General features: G+C 38.0%; 2 protein-coding genes and 1 long non-coding RNA gene across 7 annotated transcripts in view; all 3 read left to right on the forward strand.

The window, feature by feature from the left end:
* The window catches only part of LOC131334568 (probable trehalose-phosphate phosphatase C), a 79,737-nt gene extending 71,061 nt beyond the window's left edge, over window positions 1–8,676 (forward strand). The window contains exons 2-11 of one of the 5 annotated variants that reach the window (XM_058369661.1): window positions 5,743–5,800; window positions 6,037–6,138; window positions 6,429–6,569; window positions 6,749–6,820; window positions 6,907–7,032; window positions 7,178–7,234; window positions 7,377–7,478; window positions 7,575–7,652; window positions 7,747–7,887; window positions 8,023–8,676. In XM_058369661.1, the coding sequence (XP_058225644.1) occupies window positions 6,070–6,138; window positions 6,429–6,569; window positions 6,749–6,820; window positions 6,907–7,032; window positions 7,178–7,234; window positions 7,377–7,478; window positions 7,575–7,652; window positions 7,747–7,887; window positions 8,023–8,277 (1,041 nt within the window). In that variant the 5' untranslated portion in view covers window positions 5,743–5,800; window positions 6,037–6,069 and the 3' untranslated portion in view covers window positions 8,278–8,676. Of the gene's footprint in view, window positions 1–2,187; window positions 2,227–4,988; window positions 5,278–5,300; window positions 5,361–5,742; window positions 5,801–6,036; window positions 6,139–6,428; window positions 6,570–6,748; window positions 6,821–6,906; window positions 7,033–7,177; window positions 7,235–7,376; window positions 7,479–7,574; window positions 7,653–7,746; window positions 7,888–8,022 lie in introns of those variants that run through there. The other 4 variants (XM_058369662.1, XM_058369659.1, XM_058369660.1 and 1 more) reach the window with 4 other exon arrangements.
* The window catches only part of LOC131334571 (uncharacterized), a 33,059-nt gene that overhangs the window by 4,734 nt on the left and 10,698 nt on the right, over window positions 1–17,627 (forward strand). The gene's annotated exons all lie outside the window — the stretch shown is intronic.
* On the forward strand, window positions 10,551–17,588 carry LOC131334562 (DEAD-box ATP-dependent RNA helicase 31-like). The gene is made up of 10 exons (XM_058369648.1): window positions 10,551–12,188; window positions 13,194–13,300; window positions 13,901–13,956; window positions 14,128–14,352; window positions 14,739–14,945; window positions 15,037–15,123; window positions 15,205–15,300; window positions 15,615–15,830; window positions 16,194–16,376; window positions 17,065–17,588. Exons 1-10 carry the CDS (start codon window positions 10,831–10,833, stop codon window positions 17,290–17,292), a joined length of 2,763 nt encoding a protein of 920 aa, XP_058225631.1. The 5' UTR covers window positions 10,551–10,830; the 3' UTR covers window positions 17,293–17,588.

Below are 17,627 nucleotides of genomic sequence, written 5' to 3' on the forward strand. Positions count from 1 at the left end.
AGACATGTTAATAGCCCAGTCCATAGTTGTTTTACGTGTGTCGTTTACGACGGTCTAGCCTCGATCTATTGCCATTGCTTTTGTACTTTCACCTCCACACACCTTCTTCCCACTTGGTAGTATATTCACTGATGGTTGATTGATTCTCCAATTTCTGGAAATCGGCCTACAAAGAACTCCAGGAACCATGCGAAGATCAGTTTGTGAAAATCGTACTCCATTGTGGGGGTTCCATTTCGACGTAATGGGCCAGAGATTTCGAGACACATCATCGATTCTGTTAATGGGCTTATTAAAACTTGATTGTCAAAGGTTGAAGCTGGATTGGGTTGGTTTTTTGGACCTCAACCACCAAAGCCTCAACTTCAGCAAAGGCCAGAGCCCATTAAAATAAGTATTTTGTGGATGTAATATTGACAAAAATAAATAAAAGAGGAATGCTATAGTCACCACGAATCCAGTGAGAAATCTCTAATTTTGTTAAAATGCGGATTCTTCCTTTTTCAATTAAATTACGATGATTCGAATCGTTCAATGTGTTCATATTGTGATTTTAAGGGTCCCAACAGAAATTAGCAAAAACAAAAAGATCGAAAAGTGCTTCATCCGAACAGTTTTCACTGGACGGTTCAATGAAAAGCTGCTCGAATGAAGCACTTTCCGATTTTTTTTTTTGATGATTTCTCGTTGGAACACTTAAAATCGCATTCTGAATACATTGAACAATTCAGATCATCGAAATTTTGATCAGGAAAGAAAAAATCCACATTTTAACAATTTAAGAGATTCCTTAGAGGATCCTAACTGATACTCCCTATAGTATCTCAAACCATTTAGTCGAATCTTTTTGCACATTCGATATTTGACTCTATGTGGCCCTGCTATGAAAAAATACCACCAAGTATACGAAGTGGGAGATTAAACTTCCAATTATGATTCCCAATTCTCAATAAATGGTAGAAATACTTTTCGATTTAGAAGTTCGAAGGAAAATTCTTTACGAAACCTTTCTTCCTGTGCGAGAAAATCAAGAATTACAACTTGGAAAATTATGGTCAAATCTTAAAATCATTTATTTCCAGCATCGTGAAAGAACAACACAATATTTTTCGGACGAGATTGAGAGACTTTTAAAAATATATATAATTACTCCATAACAGAACATTCTACTATCAATAAGACAACAAATATGGTATAGCTTGAACTTTATGTGAGAGAGGAAAAGGGTTTATAAGAGAGAGAGAGAGAGAGAGAGAGAGAGAGAGAGAGAGTAGTTGAGAGAGGGAAACGTGGGAGAGAGAGGGAGATGCAGGGAAGGAAAAATTATTCCACACTTTTTTTTGGCACGTAACATGATACTCCAAAATATATTTTTCACACATATATGTTTTGAGAATAAATTCTATATGGCGTAAAACCGCATTTTTCTACCACCGTCTATTATGGGCTCTACCGAGCGTCTATTATTGTAATATGAACCGTTCATATTATAAGACCCGCGGTATAGTATTACTAAGCAAACAATCAGTTTCATCGAAACTCGAGAGTTATATCAAAATTTGAATTTTGGTTTATAAAATGGACAATATGATTTTCTGTTAATAATAATAAATATAAACTGTCCATTTTACAAAGCAAAATTCAAATTTTGATACTTCTATCGATGTCCGATCAAGTTTATTTTTTACATGGATACATTATTATGTGAGATCTACAAAATGAACGGTCCAGATCAATAATAGATACACGGTAGGATCGAAAAAAGGCGGTGATGGAAAAGTGTCACTGCCGGTGGAAAGAATTTAATCTCTATGTTTTTTAGTTTATAGAATGAAATCAATGCTAGCTTGCATTAAACACGAGATAAAAAAAAATACTATTAAACTATATTTTTATCAACTAGCATGTGTCCATTCAATTTACGGGGCCGAAAATATCAATGTATTTTTTTTTATCCTATGCATCGAACCGGCACAACCCTAGCGTATAAAATAGGAAAGTTGAGGTGTTTGGAAATTGGAAGCTTTCCGAAAATCCCCTCAAATCGCTCCTTTAAAGCCCATTCCTATTTCCTCTTCCCTCCATCCCCTGTGTGTGTGCGCGAATGCAAAGCGTAAGGCTCCTGGCTCCCGTATTATAAGGTGGTTCGAGTATCACATATTCATACTACAGAAAGTCTTCATACTACGCCTAGATACAGTTCCAAGAACAGCATAGTTAACCCCGGTAAGCCTTTATGTTTGCACCTTCACAGTGTTTCATTATCGCTTTTCTTCCTTGCAATTTAATAATCAAAAGTCGCTCATCGACTTCTTGCATAGTTGCATGCGCTTCTCCGGCATATAATCGTCTAATTAATTTATCGTTGGTTTAACCTTCATTTGATTTAGATGTGTTATTTGTCAATAGGTCTTTTTCAGAGTTGTGGTACATGCACTGTAATACCAATATTATATATTTGTTGCCCAACTTGCCCTTCCACTAAAAAAAATAGTAACTGAACACTCGAACTGCTCTCTCTGTCTCTCAGACACACAGTCAACCAGAGTCCACATTGGTGTTCAATTTCTGCAAAAATGCAATACGTCGCGCTTAATTTCGATTGACATTGGAAAGACTAATGGCCAATTTTCTTTGGAGGATACGCTAGAGCAAGTCCACCAGTTGGTGCTAAAATGGTCGTTTTACGGTGTCAAAAAGTTTTTAAAAAAAAAAAAAAAAACCTCCCTCTGTTACATTTTGTTTGCTTCCTACGGAAACCGTATCATCTTGAACTCCAGAAATTAAAAAAAAAAAAAATCATCATTCAGAAGATACTTTTCAACAGTTTTGAAGAGTTCGAAAAAATATCCTCGAAAGTACCTTTTTTTTAAAGGTAAAAATGCACGACTTTGCTTAACAATCAAGCAGAATGGGATGGATGGAGTAACAATGTTGCTACATCGTCTTGGTGTCATTTGAGCATAATCTCAAAAGCAGACCATTTTAGATTAAACCCACCCCATTTTTTTAATGGAAATCAAATGACTTGGATAATTTTGGCAAGTTTGGCTATTGCCAAAGTTGATGCAAAATTTGGAACCAAAACGGCATTGCCAAAATTTGGCACAAGGCTTTGGAATGAGATTAGGCACAAAAGGGTGGATTTGCTCTTACAATGGCTGTTTTCACGACTAGGGGGGCGTTTCCGCTCTAAACTAAATAGACTTATAAAGCCCATGTTTTCATTGATTTCTAGGCAGCTCATTCTTCTCAAATACATCAAATAGTACCATTTAGCGGAAACAACTTGATTATTGCCATTAGCCTGTAGTAGAATAATAAAGTGGAAACGTGCTCTAGGTTTTCGTAGTATTAGTAGTAGTTTTTTGTTTACTGTTCTGTTTTAGGGCCATCATGGAGTGAATGCGTCAATACTGCATTGGCTTTTTGTTTTTTGTTGTTCTTTTTTCCCGGCGCGTTAGGAAACTAGAGGTTATACAGATGATGCTTTCTTAGTTTCTCTCAGTTGGGTTTGTATTCACAGGCAGTAGAGAGACCTTCTATGTGTACCGATGAAATGGGCACTGATGGTGCACATACAGTGTGTAGGGCCCACTCCGGGGTCCCACACAAATAATCTGACGGTGCACATACGGTGTGGAGGTCCATGTAAATTAGGCACCCTGAATTTTCAAGTTCACTTTGACACCATAGATCCTTGTGATTGTTCAACCTATAAAAAGGAGAAAGAACAAGCGTATAGTTAGAACAGAACACAACAGGCCCCCCTTTTCTTTTGAGGAAGTAGTAGACACACTTCAATATCTGTACAAGAACTGGCCACTTTTTGCACCAAAAATAAACACCAGGTTTGTTTGCGTTGCAGTACATCTGGGATTAGGGGACACATTCACCACTGCAGCCATAAGCAGCAACACCCCTCAGCCATATTTGGTTGGTTGGACTAATAATGTTAGGTTATGTTTGGTAGTGTTTCATTTTCTTTCTTCTCTACTTCGGAAGCAAAAACCATAAAAAAATTTAACAAATTCTCGTTGACTAGGAAGGGAACGGGGACAAAATTAGTATTTGTCAACATAATCTCTTATAATTGTTGGATTATTATGCATAGTGTTGTTACAAAAAAATTCAAAAGCATAGTTTTCTTGTTTCCTGGATTTTGACAAGTTTCTTTTGGGAAAGTACTTTCACACTTGTTTTCTAATTCTCTGAATAGTGAAAACATAGAACAGAAAATGAAAACAGTGCCAAACATGCCAACATGTCATTCTTGGCAAGTCAACTCATAGTTGGGGAAGAAGTTTGGACTTTACTATTTTCTGCGATGCGACTTGAGCCTAAATTTATTTATTGGGGCATGTTTTGATTGGTTTTTAATATGCTAGTAGTGGTTATGGTACAATATACGCATTCGTCATTGTATTATTTGATGGTGATTTGTTTGGTATTGGTAATAAAGTTTGAAATTGCTTAGCAAAAAAAAAAAATTAAAGTCTGAAATTGCATGCTTTATACGCATTCGTCATTGTATTATTTGATGATGTTTTGTTTGGTATTTGCTAGGAAAGTTGGAAATTGCATGCTTTCCTCTAACTTGTTTGATTCAAGGTCACCTACTTGTTAGGGCATGTTTTGTGATGATTAGCTTAGAAAACAATGTTACAATTAATGGATGTGCCTAACGAGAATGATGCAAACTTCAGAATTTAGTTGGAGCTGAAAGTTTCTTGTCAAATGTTGGAGAAAAAAACCTGATAGATGGCTAGGCTGAAAATAAAAACCGTTAAAGACCGTAGAAGCCACAAATCTTGTACTCCCTCCGTCCCATAATTTTTGTCCCTTTTTGAAATTCTAACTTTTTAATGCAACAAACATTTAATGCACTTTAAGTCAAATCAAAGGGTACTTCTTACCAAAGTACCCTTCAAAAAAAAGAAAAAAAGAGGTACTTCTTACCAAAGTTGTCAACAAGAAGGCCTAACTTAGGGTCTCCCCCTTCCCACATCCTGGATTTTGTTAATTTGAACCATCACAGATGGACGAAATCTGATTGGTCTCACTGTAAAAATGGACTAGAAGAGCATTGTATCTCAAATAGATGCTTTTAAGTTTTGAAGTTGCTCTTTAAAGCTCTTCTGATCTTTTAGCAATTGGGTCAGTAGATCACTTGCCTCATAGCTTCCTCTTGCTTTTCCTTTTCTTGTGTGAGTGAGATTCAACGCAAGACTGATGTCATTCAGCCATGGCCAAGGCAAGGCTTTGTTAGAAGTATGGGTATAGTCAACTCAACCTTCTAATTCTCTCTTCAACACATGGCAGATCAGGTTGAATATTTTAACATGGGCACTAACATGAAGGTAGTTGAAAGCATCATATAGAGCTCCTGAAATGAATAATGCTCACTGCATCGATTATATGTCAAAACAGCTGACAACAATTATTGATGTTTGCTTGAAGGATTTAAAATTTAGTTGGCATCGTCAGTTTTATTTGATGAATTGATGGTTGAGCGCAGCCAAATGAAGTTCCAATAAACAAACCTTAATTTAGTTTCTAGTTAGGCTCAGTCAGTATCAGCTGAGTCAGAGAATAGTAATGCATCAAAGACTATCAAACGATGAGTCATCAAATTTGACATATAAAAATATCCCTTCGATGCCTTGGAGTTATACAATCATTTTCGAATAAAGGGTATGCAATAAACCAAATACCCTGAGAAGATTAGAAAACCTCTGCTAGGTGCCCACTTCCACCTCAAGTTCTTTCTCTGCAACAAATCCAAATGAAAAGGCAATAGGTAGTAAGATATTACCTACGCATGAGCAAAAAACGGAAGCATCTTACTGATATTTTTTTCCACAATACAAAGTCGACATGGGAAGCCAAGCAAAAATAAATAGCTTGATTTCATAGGAAGTTAAAAGTAGCATTCGTCTTGGAACCTGTCTTCCAGAATTCAGTTTAATCTTAGTATTCCAGAAAGCAACTTACTATTATCAACTTCAACCATCTAACTCAAAAATTTTCTTGCAGGTAGACATAAATTTTACACTTGATTGTACAGAGATGGGATTGCTGCAATTACCAGCAATTGAGAATGGAAATTCTATTTTGGATCCATATGACTCATGGCTGGTAAGTTCTGCATAGTCATTTTGATTTTCATCTTCAAATTGAGCTGTAGACTCAGCATGGTTCTTCATCTTAGCACATCGTATAATTTCCTTTGTATTAATTCCAGCCAAAGTATTAATTTCCTTTGTTGTTCATCTTAGCACATTGTATAATAGACATTATTGATTCATGTTGTGGTACAGATTTTTCCCATTTTGCATCTTGAAACCATGTTTTCTGTACCATTCCTCTTCTCCCATGTTTACATTAGATGATGTTGACCTTAAATTTATCCATTTTTTTGGCTACAGTTAAAGCATCCTTCTGCCTTGGACGCATTCAAACACATGATGAGCATCGCAAAAGGGAGAAAGATGGTAGTGTTTTTGGATTATGATGGAACGCTCTCCGATATCGTGGAAAATCCTGAAAAGGCTTTCATGACCAATAAGGTGAATAATCTTCTACTCATGACTCATGAGACATCGTAACTATGGTTCATTGTGAAAGTTCCTATTCTTTGTGAGTATGAACTCCGGGTATAGTTTGATACATAATTAAGACTCATAGGCCATGGTGATAACTAAATGAAATTCGACCTGAGTAATGAAAATTGTGAGAAACATTACAGATGCGAATGGCAGTGCGTGAAGTTGCCAGTTGTTTTCCCACTGCAATTATAAGTGGAAGGAGCCGTGATAAGGTGATGCTATAGACCAAAAATTAACTAGTTGCATATTCTATTTATTGTTATAAAAGTAATGTAACATCTTATTTTCCCTCTTCTAGGTGTATGACTTTGTAGAACTAGACGGTGTTTACTATGCTGGAAGTCATGGATTGGATATAGCAGCTCCAGTGCAGTCTATGACCAATGGAGATCCCAAGCACCAAACCAGTGTTGCTGATAGAGAGGTGAGAATTGCTTTGTTCTACTAGGAAACCTGGTAAACACAAGCAAGAACTGATTACAATGCTTTTGGTGGCGTACTGGCGTTGATATGGTTGAATCGGCCGTAACTGACCTAACTAGAAAATGTTACATGGTTTCTTTTTATAGGGTAATGAAGTAGTTATCTTCCAACCGGCGATAAAGTATTTGCCAGCAATTCATAAGGTAGGTGGTAAACAGGTTTAGTTGCATTTCATCACTAATGAAACCTCTTGCAGATGATCAGTCCACTGTTTTGGAAAACCTATTGTCAGTTCTCTTTCTTCCTCTTCTCATGTGTATCTAACTTATCTTGTGCTTGTGGCAGATATTATGCGTGTTGAGTGAGAAGACTAGAAGTATAAGAGGCGTCGTGATCGAAAACAATAAGTTCTGCATTTCTGTACATTACAGACAAGTACGTGATGAGGTATGTGTCGTTCGTGTTCATAAATGGTGAGACGGGAAAAAAAATCACTTGCGACTTAGATAACTGTAGCTTATTAGCATAGAGTTTAAAATGCAGGACTTTTGCACCCTCGAAAAGCTGGTAAATTATATACTTGAAGAATACAAAGAGTTTCGCATGTCAAAGGGCAAAAAGGTTCTTATAATCTCCATTATAGTTCCAAGAAACAATCATTTTATCCCATTTTCTTGACCTATTTTGATACCTTTTGGGGATGGGATTTGTACAGGTGCTTGAGATACGTCCTGATATGGAGTGGGATAAAGGTCATGCTCTAAATTACTTACTCGACACACTAGGACTCGGAGCTTCTAGTGATGTCCTTCCTATCTACATTGGAGATGATCGAACCGATGAAGACGCTTTTAAGGTATCAACTACTCCTTTTCCATCATCAACTACGCTTTGATTGTTTCATACTTTCATGTATAATGTTTGCTGGGTTTTTCCCCCCTCCATTAGCATTTCTCACGTTCTAGTTTAATTCGTAATTGGATATTCACAGGCTATAAGGAATAGAGGAGACGGCTATCCCATTGTTGTTTCATCCACTCCAAAGGACACGATGGCATTATTCTCTCTGCGTAATCCGTCGGAGGTTAACAAATTCTTGTTTCGTCTGGTCAGGTGGCGTAAAAATTCTTCTTTAGACAACAAGGCTAAATATAGAAGGGGAAACGGAAATGGTATAAACTATAAAGGAGTGGTGTCTGAATTTAGAGGATGGAACCCAAAGGGTGGACTGGAAAGGTGCCCATAAACCTATCCTACTCTAATCTAATGTGCAAAAAGGGAGATACTTGTTTCTTTTTGGGGTGAATTTTTTTATTTTTTTATACCATTGCAGAATAGTATTATACCTCCATCCTTTTTATCCAATCATGATACGACCAGTGAGATATATGGGGAGAAATGGATCACCAGGGAGCAGGAGAAAACTTTCAAGTGAATCATGGGCGAGCCTGTAAAATTATGGGAAGGCTGCCTATTTCGTATAGGTCTTGTTTTTATCCGGTGTAATGGGATTCTGGGTTCCAATTCTGCCAAGTATAGTTGATGAATATGTGCTACGTGCTGAATGAAGGACTCTTGTTTCAGTTGTTTCTTTGGAACATCATGTACCTGATCAAATGGGAGCTTTGCTAGTGTTTCTTTTGCTTAGTTAATTGGATGTACTGCTTTTGTTTAACAAGTTTTTCTACTCTTACGCATGTGTGTTTTTTTTCCTCGGCGAAGGTCAATAGTGTTTGTTGTAGTTAGTGAGGTTTGAACTCCGGTCATACTCATTATACATGGGAGTATTTATGACTGATCAATCACTCCACTTGCAACGCTAAGCAGTAGTTCAGCCACAAGCACTCAGAGGATGTAAGTATCATTTTCTTTCTTTCCTTTTGACTCTGAGCATACAATGCAAAATTTAAACCTCCCTTTTCAAATAATTAATTTGCCAGTTTGCCCTCTTGCTTTATAAAATACACGAATTAATTAATTGTCGAAAACACTTCTCAAGCTGTAAATTCTGTAAATTCACAACTAATTTCAAAGGAAGCGGGGGCTGTTGTGAGGAAACACAACAGCGTGGTGTGTGCCCCATCTCACTGTCCGTTTTGGCAATTAATGGTCCGGATTTTAAAAAAACTCTTCCATTTCTTAGGAGAATTTTTTTTAAATCCGAACCGCCTAAAACACTTTTGTATGGTGAGATTGCGTTCTTCTGTATGTTGCTGTATTTTGCTCACAGCTGCCTCCCACTTCCGATTTCAAAACTACGAGCCGAGATGTTAGTCCTCAAAATCCAATAACAGGTAGAGCTCGTAAACAACCAAGCGGGTTGACTTTGAATTCGTGTTCAACTCGTTAACAGTTTGATTGGGATGACAAACCAAGCATCTGTTAAAAAAAAAAAAGGAGATAACAAACAAAGCTTGAACCAGTTTTTTTTGGGTAAGTGCTTGAACCAGTTTCTGTCTGCTTTGGAGCACAGAAGGCTCCTGTGTCTACAATCGGGCCTTGTCTCGATCTTGAAAATGTAATCTGAACAGTTCAATGTTTAGAGCTAAACACGAACAACTCCATTTTAAAATCAAGTCGATCAGCAATGGTAGCTTATTGATGAAATCAAATAATTTTGGTGCGTATATTTCAAATTTTAGTTGTTCATTTATTAATGCACTATTCATTTGCCAAGAATGTTAAGCAGAAAAAGTTAATCCCGAGAAAAGTGAATTAAAGTGAAGTTAAAGAAAAATTTATGTTTTTGTAAGTGTTCATTTGACAAAGAATTTTTGCAGGAAAACCAAAATGTGTTTGTTCATTTACCACAAAAAGGAAAATTGTGGAAAAGTTGTTTGTGCAATGACAAACTTTGGCAAAAGTAACTTTATGAATTAATAATCACCATATTTTTTTTAAAATAATATACCTAGTGATACTTATTCTTAAAATAAGTCTTGAATTCCAACTAAGAATGGTTAATTATTCGGACCATACAAATATAATCTAGATATTGATTTAATCTTGAACGAAAAATTGAGATCGAAGATTTACCTTGCCAAGAAGAAATACAGAAGAAAATAGAGAAAAGAAAAGATAAATTAAATGTCAACCCAGTACTAAGATAAGAAGAGAGAAGAGGAAATTGATATTGGTGCCAAAAAAGTGATTGTCAGGAGGAGGGAAGTGTTACTGGCTAGCGAAATTTTTTCCAGAAAAATAAATTCCTACCTTGTTATGGGATGAATTCTGTGAAAAAGAGTCATGGTGGGAAAAACATTTTTAGGATTCCCATTATTTTTCTAGTAACCGAACATGCAAAAATTGATTTTTTCAGTCCTCTCTCTTAATTTGAACAAGGCTTACAGAAAAACGTGATTTGTTAATTGTGTTATCGATATCTGATTGATTCAGTTTTTTACGAGACTGTTCTGTGTATGTATTAAGGTCTACAATACAAAGTGATCGATTTGAATCACACTACACTCTCATACGTGCGACTTTAAACAAAGGCACATGAGGGCCCCTTGTCCGTTTATGAGCCCTAATGACCAGAAGAGCCTTGTTTCAGTTTCCCAGTCTCCATCAGAAGCAGAGGGCGGGCGCCTTAAACCCTAATAAAACCCTCTCCGTCTCTCTCACACACACACACACTCTCTCTCTCTCTCGTCGCTGCAACCCCTAACGTCTAAACTCTAAAACCCCTACACAGTATAAACTTCCCCCAATAACACTCCTCATTGCCCATTCCACCACCGTTAACTGGAAAATCCAGGTTTTTTTTTGGCTTAATCTCTCTCAAATTGTCCACCGTAGCATGCCCGTCAAGCTCCTCCCACACCTCCGTCTCCTCAACCAGTCACTTCCGCTATCCCGTTTCTCCACCATGAAGTCCACCAACCCATCCCTCAAACACTACTCCTCTCGGGTCATCCCCGTTTTCTCCCGGATGTTCCCTCACAAGCTCAAGTACCAATCTCTCTCCACAAGATTAGGGCTCCCAACAGAATATCTCGGCTTTCGTCGGTTTTCGACCGGTGGTAGGTCCGGTTCGGGGGCCGAGGTCAGGGCTTCGAAGAGCCTTATTGACGATGAGGCTGAACTCAGTGATTGGGTCAGTGGGCTGAGATCGAACTCGTTTCGTACTCATGATGATGATAGTGGCAGTGGTTCGGGTAGAGATAGAGGTGGAGGTAGAGGTAGTCATAGGGGTAGGGGTAGGGGTAGGGGTAGGGATGAGAGAAGTGGGAGGGATGGGGCTAGGTTTTTGTCCTTTAAGAGGCAAAGGGATGGTGATTCGGATGATTATTCAACTTCCAATAGGCTAACGGGCAGGGATTCATATTCGAGGGAGAAAACACGGTTTGGTGGTAAATTCGAGGGGAAGGATGATGGGTTTGTGTCACGGAGGAGAGACAATGGTTGGCAAGGGGAGAAGGATTCGACAATGTCTAAGAGAGGTGGGCGAAGTTCGGAATTTGGGTATGGGCGGGACCGAGGGGGAGGAGGAGGTAGGGGTAATGGCCGAGGCAGTGGTGGATTGAATAGAGGCGGGAAAAGTATGCAAAGAGGGGGGTTTGTGACCTCAGACGAGGAAATTGGCGATGATAGTGAGGAGGAAGGGGAAGGGAGGTTAACTAAGAGAGGTGTGAGGGGTTCGGATACTAGGTATGGGCGGGACAGAGGGGGGCGAGGGGGTAGGAGTGATAGAAGTAGTGGATTAAGGGGTAGCGGCAAAAGTTTGAGAAAAGGCGGTTTGGTAACCTCAGACGAAGAAATTGGTGATGATGATGATGAAGGGGAAGGGAAGTTAGCAAAGAGAGGTGGGAGGGGTTCAGATTTTGGGTATGGGCGGGACAGAGGGGTACGAGGGGGTAGGAGTAACGGTAGTAGTGAATTGAAGGGAAGCGGGAAAAGTTTGACAAAAGGTGGTTTGGTGACCTCAGACGAAGAAATTGGTGATGATGATGAGGGAGGGGAACGGGGGTTAATGAAGAGCTTTAGTGATTTGATAAGTGAAGAAGACAGTGAGGGAGAAGAAGAGGATGGTGACGGTAGTGATGATGATGATATGCTCAAGAATGCAGGTTCTCTCTTTGCCAGAAAGAAACAAGCTAGTTCACAGGCTGTGCCTAGTTCGCCTGGCAGAAGTGACTCGTACTTGAGCGAGACCAGGTTTGTTCCGAACATTCTAACTGTTGTAGTTTTTTTCTTTTGTTATTCCAATCTCCTGCATTTGTGTTACTGCTGGTTTGAGGAATATATCATGTTTTGGTTTTTTGAGTAGAGGACAGTAGATTGGATATGCAGGGCTGCATAAATGTAAAGAAGAAACTTTGGGTAAGAGGAAACCTTATGCTAAGAATTGCAGGAATTTATAAAAGGGAGGTGCTTAGTTGTTCCCTGAGGTGTAAGTAGATAATCGAAAAAGGCTGTTGCTCTTTTGTTTATTTATCCAAAATCGCACTTGATTGCCGTACTGCTTGGATTGGAAGGTTGCTGATGGACTGAGGTACTTACAATTTGTGAAAAATGTAAATGTAATCGGTAAAAGTATAATCTAGAATTAGGGTGTTCAGTGAACTTGACAGTCAATCCATTGTCGAAAATTTTCTTCAGCTACATGTGAAGGAAGATTGAAAACAATATTGAAGCGGATAGAGTTGACAGACTTTTGTTGCTCTTGTTTGTATTTCAATTTTCATGTGGAAGGAAAAGATTTGGGATTGATACAAAGAGCCATACTTTGTGGTACAAACTACCGGGCAAGTAGAAGCATTTGTTCATGATAAATTTAACTAAGGCAGTTTGGCAGACTGGAAGGGCAATACCAATAAACTCTTTATACTTATATATGTATACCTGCATGTTATAATTTATGTATGGGCAACAGTAATAAGCTGTTGCAATTCCGAGGTGCCATTGTTCATCTCCTGAACTACAAGTCATACATGGTAAATATCTAGGGAATGAACTTTGGCTGCTCTGTTTGGTAGAGGTGATTGTGAATGCACGATTGTTGGGGAATCAGAAAGGATATGGCCCTTAGATAGAATTAAATGACAAGGAGTTTTGCTTGGAATAGTTTGCATGTGAGGCCCTTTTTAGTAATTTGTATTGATATTCAGCCTATTCTTTTGCTTTTGTTTTGTTGACGTTTGGTTTTTTTAATGTCCTTAGGTTTGATAAATGTTCAGTTTCTCCCTCTTCATTGAAAGGAATTAAAGATGCTGGATACGAGACGATGACTGTGGTGCAAGAGGCAACACTTCCTGTCATTCTTAAAGGTTTAGTTTTCCTAGCCTGTCTAATTATTTTAAGAAAGGCTTGTGCTAAAGCTTAAACTATTTTATCTCTTCCATTATTAATTATTTTAATGTTAAGGTTTATTCAGGAGACTGACTACACTTTTCATAGTATTTTTAGATGTACAACCAATTGGTACATGTTTTTTTCCCTGTGGTTTGTAAAAATTTACTAATGGATGAAAGGTTGAATGGAACTTGGCATGTAGTAATTCATTCGTTAGGCTAGGAGCTCCAATCATTGTTCTCTAAAATAGTTTAAGGTGTGTCACATCCTACATTGGACCTATTCCAAAATCGAAAACCAAAAGAGAAACGAGAAAAAGGAGAAGGAAAGTTTCAAATTGAGGATTGCTAATGGTAAAACTTTCTAGATCTGGATGGTTTCACTGGTTTGGTGCTTTTTTTACATCCAGTGAGTTCCATTCTTTTTTTTGGCAGCTTTCGTAGCGTATGAAGTAGAAAGTGATTTTGAACCTAACATGAGTAGATGCTAAGAACTTACATCCTTTTAAATTATCCTAATCCATGATACATTCTTCTCTCTACATGTGACCTGTTTTTGTCAATGATGTTTTGTAGGTAAGGATGTTCTCGCCAAGGCAAAAACTGGCACTGGGAAAACTGTTGCATTTTTGGTAAAAACACTTTATCTTTGGGCGTACATGTGAAGTTAATTGTCAACAAATGCCTTGTCTAGAATTGAGGGCTTTCTTACTCTCTTAATGTTGGCCTATTTGGTGAATCCTATTACCTTGTAACTGATGTTTTTTTAGGTAGCTCAGTGTTTCTTCTTTTTTTTTCCCCAGCTTCCATCGATTGAAGTGGTAGTCAAAACACCCCCTGTGGATCGTGATCAAAAGAGACCCCCAATTATTGTGCTGGTAATATGCCCAACTCGAGAGCTTGCTAGTCAAGCAGCTGCAGAGGCTAACACCTTGTTGAAGTATCATCCTTCAATTGGTGTCCAAGTAGTTATAGGAGGTACAAGACTTACTCTAGAGCAGAAACGTATGCAAGCTAATCCATGTCAGGTGAGTTTCTCATCATAGCAACTAATTTGTAAGAGACGATGCAACGTTATGAATTTTGGCGCATTGATTTTATTGCACCATGTTAGGAGATCCGCCAGGGCATGTGTGAAATATGATTTTATGATTCTCATTGCAAATTAAATCAGCAAACATCCATGCAGAATGTTGTTGAAAGTACTTGCAGAGAGAACAAATAGAAGTTTAATGTCAATTTACTCGATTGTAAGTTCCACTGGACAAGGATCTTTGTTACAACCCATTAAAAACTTGAACTGTTTGCTTGTCTGCATATGTAGCAGTATGCATCAACTTGGTACCACCGACCCTCATTTATTTTGTCTGGGTATACTTAGATTTATTTAAGCTGATATAATTTACTTACTCAGATTCTTATTGCTACTCCCGGAAGACTCAAAGATCACATTGAGAATACAGCAGGATTTGCAACTCGGCTCATGGGTTTGAAAGTCCTTGTGCTTGATGAAGCTGATCATTTACTAGATATGGGTTTCCGCAAAGATATTGAGAGGATCATAGCTTCTGTTCCAAAACAACGTCAAACACTTCTGTTTTCTGCTACTGTTCCAAAAGAGGTTTTTACTTCTTACTTTTTCTTTTGTGTGGTAACAAGTTCTGTTACTTTCTACTCAGAGGGAAATTTTGATTATGCTTTCTGATACTTAGGTCCGGCAAATTTGCCATATTGCTTTGAAAAGAGATCATGAATTTATCGATACAGTTGGAGAGGGTACTGAGGAGACAAACTCACAGGTATGCTGAAGGCTATCTGCAATTGTTTTACTAATATATTGATTCTGTAATCTTGAATCCTTAAGTGTTGGATAATTGTAGGTCAGTCAGATGCATCTAGTTGCTCCTTTGGACAAGCATTTTCCACTACTGTATGTTCTACTGAAAGAGCATATCGCAGATGATGTAGATTACAAGGTACAGTGCAGTCGAAAAGCCTCTTCTCTGCATTATCTTAGCCTAAATATTCTCAAATAGATTATTTTATTTGTTTCAATTATTTTTTTATTTTTTTTTGAGAAGTACTGAAGTGCTATATGACTTGCATGGGTAAACTTTTTGCTTGGCTAATTTTTTGGTTTCAAAATAACTGTTTCTTGGTTGGCGTTGATCATGTTGGTTTGCTAGTGAGTGTATCGTTTTGCAGTGAGATTGTGGTCTTGCTCTTAATGTCCAGGACACTTGTTTGTCAGTGTTTTGATATTTGCCCCAGAATTTTATTTTTTTTGCAGGTTCTTGTGTTCTGCACTACTGCAATGGTCACGCGGCTAGTTGCTGACCTCCTTGGTGAGCTCAATCTCAATGTTCGAGAGATCCATTCTAGGAAGCCACAAAGTTATAGAACAAGGGTCTCTGATGAATTCCGGAAGTCAAAGGGCCTTATTCTCGTGACTTCTGATGTTTCTGCACGTGGTGTTGATTATCCCGATGTTACTCTTGTCATACAGGTATCATGTTGATTTCCTAATTCCTAGTGTCTAAGATGTTGAATCACTTGGTTGTTTATATATGGTTGGGACTCACTTAATTCTATCTCTGTTGAAACTTGAATATTGTTGAATCGATGAATAATGCAGTCGTTTTTACAAAAGCATATTAACGGATATGTCTGATTCCCGTATATATAGTGGTGCCTTCGAGTACATCATCCTTAGTCCGCTGATTGAGTTGGACATTTCTAAAGCTATACTAAATGAGCGAGGAGATTCTTCTCTCAAAATCTGTGTATATGTATTTTGTACAGAATTAAAGATACCATTCTTATTTTTCTGTTTGCCACTAGTTGAAAGAAAGCATATTTGCGATTGCAGGTTGGCTTGCCATCCGATAGAGAGCAGTACGTGCATCGACTTGGTAGAACCGGTCGTAAAGGTAAAGAAGGCCAGGGCATATTGCTATTGGCACATTGGGAGGAATCCTTTTTGTCTTCTATTAAGGATTTGCCAATTGCAAAAGGCCAGATACCTTCGATTGATCCAGAGACAAACAAAAAGGTTAGTATAAGCAGAATTTACAGTTCTTCCTCATCATAAATTCCTAATCTTCAATTTTTATCTTGGTTTTTCTTCTTCCCCACCCATCAGCCAAATAATGGCAAGAAACTTTTCCAGCTAAACAAGTTGGCTTATCTCTTCTATTTAGACAAGGACATGCCCTATTTTATGCGCAAATTTTTGGTAATAGTCAGCTCACGTCGTCTATGTGGAGTTGTGGACAAAGGAATACTATCTTTTATATGCAAACTAGTGGATGCATGTGCCTAAAGGCAAGTCAGAACGTAAAATCATCTCAACGTAAATAAACTACCTGCTCAACCCGCCTGATCTACACATAGCGTTAGTTATCATTTTGAGACGTTTTCGTAATAACAGAAGGCAACATTTAAAGTGAGGAGAGAGGGGGTAGATTTCTTAGCAAAATATTCTTTGCATCTTTTGAAAAGAAATGACCTGATGGCTACAATCTTGACATGAAAATATGATCGGATGGCCGTGGATGTTACTTTATTTGTATGCGTAGGCATTTTGTCAAAAGCCACTCTGTTTTATTATATAGATTCCTGTTCTTAGTCAGTTCATGTTCTCTAATTTGATAAAGAAATTTCGTCTTGTATATGCAAATCCTTATCAGTACTGGCAACTGTTGAGGAAACTGTTAGTATACTAACGAATGACCGAACAGGTGGAACGAGCATTGTCTCATGTAGAGATGAAAAACAAAGAAGCCGCATACCAGGCATGGCTTGGTTACTACAATTCTAATAAGATTGTGGGTCGGGACAAGTACAGACTTGTGGAGCTTGCTAATGAGTTCAGCCGATGTATGGGGCTCGACAACCCTCCAGCAATTCCCAAGCTTGTCCTTGGTAAAATGGGACTGAGAAACATTCCTGGTTTGCGTTCTAAATAGATTTACAAATTTTGGAATGCTTCTCTTGTCTCATAATTTCTGTTGTGACCTGAAGGAAAATGGTTGCACCATTAACCCTACTCTAAAAGCTTAGGCCTTGTCTCGATTATGTAATTCATACAAGGAATTGATCTGTGTTCATATTCGTTGAAACATCCAGGAAAAAGATGAGTATATCCGCATTTGCTTTCTATTGTTTCCTTGTACTGGAAAGTGAGAATCTAGCATTTTTCCAATGAACCAATATTTTGATCTATTGATTCTGAGGACTGAATTGAGTTTTTCCCGTTGGCTATTATTCTGTGGGCAAAAGGCTTGATATTGCTAAACATGTA

The sequence above is a fragment of the Rhododendron vialii genome, chromosome 7a (genome assembly GCF_030253575.1).
Source record: "Rhododendron vialii isolate Sample 1 chromosome 7a, ASM3025357v1".
NCBI classification, from domain to species: Eukaryota; Viridiplantae; Streptophyta; class Magnoliopsida; order Ericales; family Ericaceae; genus Rhododendron; species Rhododendron vialii.